Genomic DNA, 12,683 nt, shown 5'->3' with positions numbered 1-12,683 from the left:
AAAATATATTATTGTATTATAACTTGGAATGTTGAATAGTATATTCATGTTATAATATGTTTTTAGATGATGATTAAAAGTTCATAGTACTAATTATTATTTGATTAAATGTATTTCTGTTGAGTTAATTTTACTAATATAAAAATGTTGTATTACCTAGGTATATATAAGTGCAATTTGTAGGAAAAACTGTGGAAAACTAACAACATTTTTTATTTTTTTTAACAATTACTTACATAAAAAAAATTTTGAAAGGTATAATCGTAGAAATTTGAATTTTTCACCAAATATTTATCATTACATTTTATTAGCATTTCATAAATTCCAAAATATTTTGCCTTTAATTAAACAACTATTCGTAGACATTTTGAATTTGAATTTATTTTTTTTAGTTTAATGTTGATAACATTTTTGTTTTTAAGTATAAAAAAGCCTGACAATGTAATACAAGGTTAGTTTATCATAAATATGTCTTACAGTAGCTTAAAACATTGAGTTCCCTAGTTTATAATTGAAATGTTAATTTAATTAATGTTTTTGTTTACTGAATTTTAATTTAAAAAAAAACCACCGTTCGTAATATTATTATGTCGGCGAAATATTTTAGTTTACGTTTTATTTATATTCCCACTTTGGACAACAGAACAAGATGTTTCAATATTATATTAGTGGGAGTTTCAGTGATCCCTATTTTGCTTTAATATTCAGTTGATATAGATAAACGTTATTGTTCAGCTTTTAAATTCTAAAAACTTTCTCGTACGTAACGTTCAGTTTGATGAAATTATAATTCAAGGGATTTTAAAACTAAAACAGTTTAAATAAATTACAAAATATAATGTTTTATATGATAAAAATAGTTATAATAAACAGCCTTATAATAGGTGTGCTTATTTTTCACCAGGGACTATGAACAAAATCTCTTAAAATATTGAGAACTGAAACCTAACTTGATCCGAAATCGGAACTCTTATTTATAAATTACACAAATCTGATTTTACAACGGTTATTTTGTGTTTACTTCCATCGCATGTAATCAATTTTTCGGGTATAAAAAGTGCATAAGTGATTTTATAAACTATTGTTACATTTATTTAGAGATGGGAAATCCGGAACCAGAATCCTTGAATTAAATTTTCTAAAAAATTGAGTCAGTACCAAAACACCATGATGAAATAATTTAGTAGGTACCTACCTACCGGAACTGGAAACGGAACCGTAAAATTCTGAAGGTGCCAGTCCCTGTTTTGCACACATCAACTATCATTATAGTATACATTTTCATTGGTAATATAAAATGTATTATGTCTTGTTAATGTTGAATTTCGATTGTTGAAATAAATAATCTTGATTAAGAAAACATTTTATACAAATCAAATTATATATGATAGGTACCTATTATAATAATAAGCAAAAGTAATATTATATTATGATATATTCATCTATAAAAAAAAAAATTATGAAAAAACGTTTCATAAAATGTATAACTTTATAAGGAAGGTTCATATATTTTGTTACTAACTTAAATAATGTAATTTTTAATCACAACCTCATAACCAAAATGCATTTTGTTTAAAATCGCTGTTCTATAGATTCAAAAGTTATTTTTAAGTTTTTCGTATAAAAGTTTACATTTGAGTTATTTTTGTGTCCACGTTTTCATACTACGATAGAATCATCCGATAAAAACTTTACTTTTTATCTTCTATAAAATATTTTTTATACATTTTTCATTTTGGACAATTTCATCCACAAATAAAAACATTATTGCTGGATTGAAATCTTTGTAATCACATTACCTAAATAAAATTGAAAGTTGGTAAATGATACGTTTTTATCGGGTTTTTTTAAAATCATAATATTGTAACAACATATGTTACAAATACTTGTAAAATCGAATGTCAAATATTATATTATATATTGCCAATTTCCCACTCTCAGATACAGCACGCCCCTTTTTTAAAGATAAAATCACCTATATGCACGCCCCCCTTAAAATTTGTGTTTGAAATTTTGTCAAAAATGTTGAGCTTGTCTTTAATTATACTCAAAAACGCAAAAGCAAAAAAAAATATTCTCTAAGTTATAAGTTATAGAGCCATTGTCAAACGTGACAATATTATGTTTAAATTTTAAATTGTCATGTGCTAAAAAATCGAATATATTATAATAAAATTTGACTAGGTATATAGTTATGTTTCTTCACTTATCTTCGGACTTGTGGATCATCAGATAGGAATATTGTCTGTACATTTTTGAAATTGTATTACAAATTGCTTTAAAAACGTATAACTTTATCGGCCGTCATTTATTCTATGGTAGGCTAGTCCGAGTGACAGGTACAACAACAGTTCACCTTAAACACAATTTTGGGCTCGGGACAGGATTTCGGCTCTGTGCTTGGAATAGCAGATGGTGTGTTGCCCTGGTATCGACAGGAACGGTCCCGTGACACCGGAATAGATCCAACCGCGGGTGAACGGACTTTAGGGTGGATGGCGGCAGTTGGACGTTCGGCAGGTGAACAGACAGAAGTCCGATTTTCAGTCGGTGGACATATGGACGTCGGACGTTCAATCGGTGGACAGGCAATGGTCGGTTTTTCGGCTGGTGGACAGGCAATGATCAGTTTTTCGGCCGGTGGACAGATGGAGGTCGGGCGCTCGACCGGTGGACAAGCAGAGGTCGGACATTTGGCCGGTGGACTGACGGAGATCTGGACTTCCGAATCAGTTTGCTGACACGAGTCCCGCTTGCAGACTCCATTAGTTATTATCGTCCCGATGTTGATGATGATCTGCGACATATTACGATCTTCTTGGACCGGATTCTGCTTAATATCCGGGTGATGGTTCTGAGGTTGTTTCGCTCCGCGGTCGGCGGATGGCGGCTGTTCACAAATACGACTTACCGGAGCTGGTGCCACAACCGGCCTTACCGGGCCGCGCGGCCTGTCTTTTGGATTTTTCGCCCCGGCACGATTGTCCTGCAGGGATTTCATCCAGTCCGAAACGGACTGCGATTTTAAGTAATCGCATAGACTCATTTCGGGGTTTTTCGCACGTTCACCGCAAGGATTGCGTGGTTTCACAGCTGCCGCCGGGGCCGGTTTTTCAGGACATTTCATTATCAATTTGCAACAGCATTGGGCTGATACGCACACATTAACATCTTTTTTGTTCATCGCTTCGTTTGTGTTTGTAATAGTGTTTGTGGTTTCGGGGGTGAGTGTATACGGTCAAATTTTGTTTGATTATCTATTTAAGCGATTTTCTACTCGTAATTCTCTCGAACTTCGAATATTACGCGTAGATAGAAATAAAAAAAATGTGTTTGTATTTTTTCCTTCAGTACTAACAATACAACGTTGCTAAGATAATGCCGCTCAATAAAAATATATTATAAGATATATTATGATATTGTGGACTAAGTGCAATATCCAACCACTAGCACCTGCATAGTGCATGCATACCTATTATTATAGTGTATAGGTACATCATAATATTATAATTCATGATAATCTATATATATTTTGTAATAATTTTCATGATTCCGCAATATATATTATACCTACAAATTACAATATTGATTATAGTAGTGTTGTGTACGTATTAATGTATTATTCAAGGCTTGGAATCGTTCTATGAGGATTTGTTAATTTACGGGTGAATATACAATGTCTAATTTCAAAGGCTCATAAAAAATGACTGTGGTTTTATGCTTAACTTGTTTTTAATTTTCACTAACAACAATTTATGCGAGAAACCTTATATTAAATTTTCGAGTTTTTTGTCAAGCGATTATTTTTTTATCTAAAAAAAAATAATTATAAGCAGGTAAATGGATGTTGCTCTGCTGTACAGTAGATTACAAGTGGGTCACCGTATAATGGATTGTAATAAATTTGAATTCAATGATATCATATCATTGTATACGAAAAACGATTCTGAGCGGAGACGGTTTGTTAGTATAGGTATTTTATATTTTATTATAGCCTGTATTTTGAACTAATATTAGAAATTACAACAAAATAATTAAAATCGTTATTTTTATTTTTATTCGTTTCTATGGTGATAAACAAAGCGTTAGAAATTAAAATCCCATTTTTAGCGGTTTTTTGTACTTTGTCGGTGGTTTAACCTGTGCCATAAAATGATTATTGAGAAAATCGAAAACTGACCTCTTTAAGGTATCATACTGATCCAATTTGTTAAAAAATAAGATACGATATGTTGAAATTGAAGCACTCCGTCGGGTAGAAATATTGTATACAAGAAAATAAAAAATCCCATTGTAAAACCAATAGATCCCTCGCTCCTTTCAGAACCTAAAATCAAAATTTTCTTATACCTATTAATAGTTTATAAGCAGTTCAAAAATGGTTTGATTTATAGGAGATGCCAATATGAAAATTCAGTGAAAATTTTATGTAGGTAATCAAAGTTTTTTTTAGAGTTACACAAAAAAACAAAATCGAATTTTTGGAAAACTAGTTTTGCATACCAACTAGATTCACAAATTAATAACAGCTATTAGTCAGTATTTGAGTATGTAATTTATTATTTAATAGATTATATTTTTTTTTCATTATGATATACATAATATGGAATTGATGGCTGGTGGAATCAACATATTATTAATATACAAATGTATGAATCGATAAAACATTGTGGGCACAATCATCGTGTGTACCGTGATTAGGTTAAGTGTACCATCTGCAAATTACAGGTTTATATAGTTAAGTAACACCGTTCTCTGGACTTTACGGATTTAATTCAAATTAAGCAGTATTAACTATTTTCATTTTCGTAAGAATTCATATAAAACTTATCACAGACAAACATTACTTAAAAAGATATATTTATCTTTGTAAAAAAAATATAATGCTTCCTACGCTATTATTATACAGCCATAATACTCTAAGAAATAAATATAATTATTTACGAATTGGAAACGGGGAATAGGAAGACCTTTTATCATAAGACCGTTTTTTGTATTCTTTGTATTGACTATGCAAAAAATGAGAAAATGAAATTAGGTATTAAATTTAATCAACGTTTTTGGATTTGGATAAGATCAACAACTGTATTGGTTCATAACAAATAATATGTATATATTTGTTAAGAACAAACGAGTTCCAATAAAAAATAAATGTAATACTTAGAATTGCTTATTTATAAGAACAAGGCAAAGAACATAGAAAGCAAAAATAAGAAACAGCTAAAATAATGAAACAAATATTTATAGCAACATTTTCGGACTAATTCTAAGAAATCTAAACAATGTACTAATGTTACAAAAAAATTATGTAGACTAGTGTTTTACGTATTTTGGAAAGTGTACATAATAATTCCTTAATTTATTTATTAGTTAACAATATAAAGTTATTATATTAGTTAATATGATAACCTCTATGATAATACAACTGTTATTATTTTGTGGATATTGATCACTATTGATATAGGTCAACATTTTGACAGTAAGTGAAAGTTCCATCTGCTAATATAAATTAAATTTCATTACATAAAAAGATGGTTAAGTGGATGTTGTTCTGCTGTACAGTAGGTTACAAGTGGATCTGTATAATGGATGGTATTAAATTTGAATTCAATGATATAATATCATTGTATAAGAAAAACGATTCTGAGCGGTGACGGTTTGTCAGTGTGAATATTTTATATGATATTTATATTGTTATCACTTATTATTTTACGGTCGGTAAGTTGAATTAATATTATAAAACTACAACAAAATAACGAAAATCGTTATTCTTAGTTATTTAATATGTAATTTCGTTCAAATTTGAACATCAAATAGCTATAAGAAAAAGCTATGTTTTTATACTCTTAAGATTTTTTGGTTACAGAATAACCGTGGAACCGTTTTTTAAATTTTCAATCCTTAACTATAAAAGTTGAACATTTTATGAATATTTAACTACAAAATCATATTTTAAATTTTAAATTTGATAAATGTTGTCAAAAATCGAACTTAAAATACTTATGACAAAAATGTTGCTTATGTATTTTTAATATTTTTCAACTGCTATTCAAGCAATATATATCAGGAGCTTTGTATTGATTTTTCACGCTTTTTGACCAAACAAACATAATTTTGTTAACATTTATAGAAAAAAAAAACTAAAAAAATTGTAAACTGAAAATGTTCGTAAACTGTTTAAAACAAATCAAAATATTATGAAAATATTATTATTTATAGAAAATACTAATATAAACATTCAGTGAAAATTGCATGTATCTACAGTAATTTGTTTTAGAGTTACACCAAACACCAAAATCTATTTTGTCGAAAAAATCCCTGAATTTTCCTTAATTGTTATTTTGTTTTTCCCTACGTTTTTGAAAATATTGATTTTAAATGTTCATCTCCCAAACACAGTAATTAGATTTACTTTCCCATCGAACAAGACACCGTTGAAGAAAATCTAAGCAGTCTTTTCCCCCAAACGGTGGTGACAGACACAAAAATAAAATTTTTTCGGTACACATTGTTGTAAAATAAATTAGAGGTTTCTCCTACAAGTCACTATAATTATATGAGCTGACTCATTCACAAACACAAATTGCTCAACGTTATTTAGTGTGACGTTTTTGTCTTTTACGATCATAGACCTATAAGCTAGTTTATACAATGTTAACGATTCATTGACTATCTCATAGAGTCATATCATCAATAGTATCTGCACTATCACTGACTCACTGAAGACATGCATAGTTCTTACTTTAAATTTTTAATGATTTTTCGTAGAAAGTATCTAACTATGAATTACGTTTAACGGCATATCGAATTTCATTTAAATCTGTATTAAATATTAATTTCTATGTTTTCGTGTTAATGTTCACTTTTATTCTGTTTAACGAATATCTGCATTTGTCGTCATCATAACACTACATAAATTATTATTGCAACGCCAAACTAAGTCCCCGGAATATTTACAAAAATGTGTATGCATAGTTTTGAAAAGTTGTTGATCCGCACCTTTATTATTAGTGTATACTTTTATCACGCCACACAAATTCCATGTTCAATTGTTACTACAAATTAGTATCCAAATAGGTATATTTGCAGAAGTCAAAAAGAGACGTGATCACGCTTAATATTGTTGACTTGTCACTAATATTTGTAAAATACAAACCATAAGTTTTATCTGGAGAAACGAGAAACGTGAAGTATAATACTAGTATAAAAATCTGCAAATAATCCCAAAAGTTTTATTTTTATGATTTTGTGATTTTGAATAAATATGATTAACTATTATCTATATATAGTGTATAAAAAAATACTAATATTTACATAAGGTGGATATATTTTAATGTACCCATTGTTATTTTTTTTAGAGTTAAACCAACATAAAAATCGAATTTGTAAAAAACTGCTTTTACGTAAAAATGTTTATTTTTTTATTTTTATGTTTCCCAATTATATTAGGTATTAAGGCTAAATAAATAATTAATTGCTTAAATCAAAATTAAATTAAATCATTAAATCAAAATAATATATTATCTGTTTACTAACATTACATATTTCTGACATAAATCACTTGTCATTAATGATGTGGTAAAAGAGTGGCATAATCATTTCATTGATACCTATATAACCTATACCTATATCACACACAGCATAAAAATATTTCCTAACTATGGTAACAATATTTTCAAAAAAATAACATAGTTGTCAAAATATTTTAAAAAGTTGCGTAGATAATTAGAAAATATTTTAGCAATATTATACTTTGGCCAAGAAGTTCATATTTTTGAAAATATTTTATAAAAAACATTTACAAAACATTTAAATCATATATTTTCAAAAAACATTTTTACGGAAACTTTATAAAAATATTAAGAGGACGCTACCCATACATTTGTTGTCTGCGTCTTACACACGCACGACATAGTAAATTGTCGTTCAATAGTTTCAATAATGTACTGTTAATTTTGATAGGTGCTAGAGGGAATCGACCTGTCATAAAACTTTTAGGTAATAACTTTATCTGTGTTTAAGCGTTGCCGATTTTTCGAAATTTTCATTTTCAAGCAAGACTAGGTTATGTGAAATATCAAAAATTAAAAATGCTCGTATCTCGCTTGGAAATTAAAATATCGAATAAAAACCAACGCTTAAGCACAGATAGTGTTATTATCTAAAAAAATTATAATTGGTCAAATCACTCTAATATCAAAACGTAAAGCACACTATTGTAACTAGTGGACGAAAATTTGCTATGTCGTACGTTTGTAAGACGGAGACAACAGCTAGATGCATGGGTAGCATCCTCTTAAGTCAACATTTTTATGAAATCATATTATAATAGAATATTTTGTTATAATGAGAAGAAAATATTTATAAAATATCATTAGTCCAGTGTTCATTATTCAAGCATTTTAAAATATTATCATTTCCCAAATGACTTCATACTTTTATTTTTATTTTTACCTTCGAGTATAGAAATTGGACTAATTAATATTACCAACCAAAAACCAAATTGTTAAATAAATAACATTAAATATAATGATTTATAATTAATTTTTTCATATTTCATTAATGCTATTAAAAATATCGAGCTATAATTATATATAGGTAATACACATTATATTATGTTATACACATGAGTATGCAATGCTATAAATTGGCTATAATATACGTCTCTAAATTCAGGTGCAATATATATTTTACATTTAAACTAATCATCAGTACCTACATTAAGTCATTTAACTTTTAATACCTATTCGTAAAAGTTGAAAAATAATTACCCCGTGTTAATAAATTGTAGGTACTTAAATATTATGTTTAACACAATTACATATTTTAATGTCTTTATCGACTACCGATATACCGATGATACGTTTACAACGTAACACGTAAACATGCATACATTTTATCAATTTTCAATACATAAAAAAATCTTTAACGGTATTATAATAAAATTAAAACTATACATAGTAAAAAAAAGCCTTTAAATAGTGCAAGTTGAATCTATCATATAGTCATTAGAGAGTTCCACCACATATCCAAGCGACGAACATCAAAATATCAGGTTTGTACTTATTATATAATATTATTTAATTTACTTAATATTAGATATTATTTTTAAATGAAAAGAACAACCTTAGGTATAGTAACATTAGATCATAAGGTATACAAAATTAACTACATGTTTTGCGATGTGTACAAAAATAGTTATCTATATCGTGGGCCAATGAAACATAAAATAAATAAATTCAGGTAAGTTAACATTCATATCACGAAAATAACGATTACTCAATTACTCCATAAGTATACGGGTAGATAGGTATATGGGTAGATACAATATGGATAAAATACCTCCATATAAGCTTTTTTTCTAAAGTACCTATATTTTTCAAGTTAAAATTAAGGTAGGTATTGCATTGTTCTTTGTTATTAAACATAGGTATTTGTGTTTATTTAAACTTTGATAGGTAGTATTGTTAACATTTAAATTAAACAAAAACAAAAATGTTCAACTATTAACTGTTCTTACCTATAGGTACCTAGGTATGTATAATTCAAATGATAAAAATAACTGTATTATTTCGATGTTTATCATCAGCTATACTTTAGAGGTATACCACTCAATCTAAAAATTGAAATTTGTATTTTGGTTTAACACAGAAATATATATTAATCATTAATTGTATAAAAGTATTAAGTACTGATTTGTGAATAATAAACACTAAACAGACTTGGCTGCAACCAAAAATGTCTCTAGTTCTAGTAAGAATTGAATCTTCAATGATAGTATTCAGAGTTATGCAATTTTACCGCCATTTAACAATGTATAATTTTTTTTAGTAATAAACATTGAACATTTTGATGAATAAATAAAATGGTATAGCATCTAAAGGACCTAAATAGGAGATTCCCAATGGAAATACAATAATAAGTTGTATATTTTACTTTTTAAACAGTTATAAATAAAAATATATACATAGGTAACTTCTACGTTAGGTATAGTATAAAATAATTTGCTTTAAATTTTTAATAATGAAATAAAAATATAGGTAGGTTATTATTTATAATATTTGTATTATTAGAGAAATTGGTAGTAATTTGACCAACTAACATTTTGTGTGAAAGTACCTAATGATCTCTATACAACACTTTAAATTGTCCAATACTTACAAATGTAATTCAACGTTTACATATCGGAAAACTTAGGGTAGGGTTAAAAGTAAGATAAACTAAGTTTATTTCAAATAAATAATTTTGATATTGTTACATGGTTAGGAGTAACACTATTTATTTTATTATTTTCTGATAATATGTATTTACATTGTTTTATAGATAAAATGTTTCCGGTGCAAATATTGGTTGTTTTATCAATGATTATTATTATTAATCAAGCAGCAACATTAAACTATGATAATCAAAAATCATTTTTACCTTTCACTGTCGCTGATATAGTGAAAGATATGAAGTTATACAACAAGACATATAATGCAAATGGAAATTATTCTAAAATTACACATCCATATAATTTTAATGCAACAGGATTATTTAAAAATATCAACAATTCAAATAAAACTGCTTTTATTGATTTTAAAAAATTTCTCCTCCCGGAAAATATTCCTAATCATGTGTGGTGTTCTGGCCGGTACCGATGTTGATTTAACTAAGAAATTTCTTTCAGATCATGTAATAGTGTCTTAGTTGTATTGTATAATATTAATAAAATATATGCATTAATTAAATTTGTGTTGTTATTCCTATCACTGGAAAGATTTGAGAGGGTGGGGGCTGTATTCGTGGAGAACTTTTCCAATCCATAAATCTATATAACCTAACGTAGGCATTCAGATGTTTGGTTAATCTCCAGAACTAATGGATTGATTTTCGTAGAAGTTACATCAAAATATTCGTCAAGACCCACTGAGTGTCATTGACAATGTTTCATTTTTTACATAATTTAGTCCAAAATGTACAATTTAACATCAGTTTGTGTTTAAATTGGCTGGAAATACAGTTTAAAATTTTAAACCACATGAACCTTTATAAAGGGACGAATGGACAAAAATGTTATTTGAATTTCAGGATAGGTACCTATATTAATGTAATGGTATATTATAATATATTATAATATTATTATGTTTGTATAGGACATTATGTTATATATAATTTTACGTGAGTATACGTCTGAACGTATTTGCTATTATAGATAACCATAACCTTCCATGTTATAATATATAATATTCTTTGGCTGAATTTATATTGACACAATGTGTTATTTTAGAAATAGATAGTTAATAAATGTATACAAATTTATATACATTATTTTGTTTATATAGAGATGACGTATACAAGGTTTGGATAATACGACGTCATAGTATAATAAAACTATTTGGCTGTAATTCGTTTTTTTTATAGTGTTTTACGTTACATTATTTAGTTTGAAAATAAATATGAATATTATTATATTACATTCCTATAAAGTTATTTAACGTTACATAATATACCCATGTCTGATAAGCTGATATTAATTCAAAGAGATTCTTGGAAATCGTTTTCTTAAGAACAGGTACCTACTATCTTTTAAAAGTGTTAAGATTGTTTTAAAATCTTGTAATAATTGATTTACTTTATTAACTATATAAACCGTAAGGTATAAACGTATTGCAATCAATTGAAGTTTAATTAATAAACATAAAACATATTTATAGCAACATATATTAATGTTTGAATTAACACAGCAAAATATATTAAATATTCGAGACACTTTTAAGAACTAGAATACAATCCACTGTTATAAAAATGGTACGTTTTATACTGTTTCTTAAAGTACAACATTTGTTTTTAATAAATAACTTTAAGTTACCGACTAGTAAAAATAGTAAAATATTGGTAAGTATTTGTAAAATAAAACGTGCGATAAAAATATTTATGTCTCTACAATTAAGTTTACTTGGTAAACTGAAAAAAGTGGAAGTTCGAATTAAGCCTAGTTCTTATAAGTAAACTGTTATTGTTCATTATTACTTTATTTTTATGCAGTTCAATATTTTGTTTATAAGTACCTACGGGACTAATATTATATTATTTTATATTATTTTATTTTTATAACTCAATTAAAATGTATACCCACTGGTGTTAAGCTGAAACTTGTACTCACATTATTGTATTACCTCGATAAAGGGTTTAAATACCTGTTTATTTATAAAAATAAAAAATAAATAAGTGTCTCCACAGTAAATTCTAACCCTAACGTCGAACACTCCACGTAATACTTTCGTACTTAAGTCCGAGAGTCGTAACATCCATTATACTTTTGCTGAAGTCTGATAAACATAATGATATGTATAGCGTATACCTATTAGATCTGCAGTACTTAACTCATATTTAATAATAATTAATGTTTAATGATTAATGATTATTTTTATAAATATACAGATGGTAGAGTATTATAATTAATATAAACGTGTATGTATAATTAGTAATTTATTATTATTGCTATTATTTATTTAATTACTTCAGCCAAATCATTCAATGAGTTGAAATTAATTATTACCAAATTATCACGTGTTTATTATACATAATAAAATAAAATAGTTACACGTAGAAATAAAAACATTTGGATTCAATTAAGAATTAAAAGGTTTAAGTACTATATACTTGTAACAGTTGTATCTGGTAATTGGAATTGTGAACAA

At 27.3% G+C, this 12,683-nt stretch overlaps 1 protein-coding gene across 1 annotated transcript; it reads right to left on the bottom strand.

The window, feature by feature from the left end:
• Window positions 1-2,323: 2,323 nt before the first annotated feature.
• On the bottom strand, window positions 2,324-3,184 carry LOC132934125 (uncharacterized). Its single transcript, XM_061000398.1, has one exon. The coding sequence runs from the start codon at window positions 3,182-3,184 to the stop codon at window positions 2,324-2,326; it is 861 nt and encodes a 286-aa protein (XP_060856381.1).
• Between the last annotated feature and the right edge of the window lie 9,499 nt (window positions 3,185-12,683).

This window comes from Metopolophium dirhodum, chromosome 1 (assembly GCF_019925205.1).
Source record: "Metopolophium dirhodum isolate CAU chromosome 1, ASM1992520v1, whole genome shotgun sequence".
NCBI classification, from domain to species: Eukaryota; Metazoa; Arthropoda; class Insecta; order Hemiptera; family Aphididae; genus Metopolophium; species Metopolophium dirhodum.
The sequence above is the reverse complement of the archived record's forward strand: the minus strand, read 5'-3'. Positions and strand labels throughout refer to the sequence as shown.

Excerpts from the sequence above, each read along its gene's own strand:
- LOC132934125 (XM_061000398.1), bottom strand. The coding sequence starts at position 3,184 with ATGAACAAAAAAGATGTTAATGTGTGCGTATCAGCCCAATGCTGTTGC.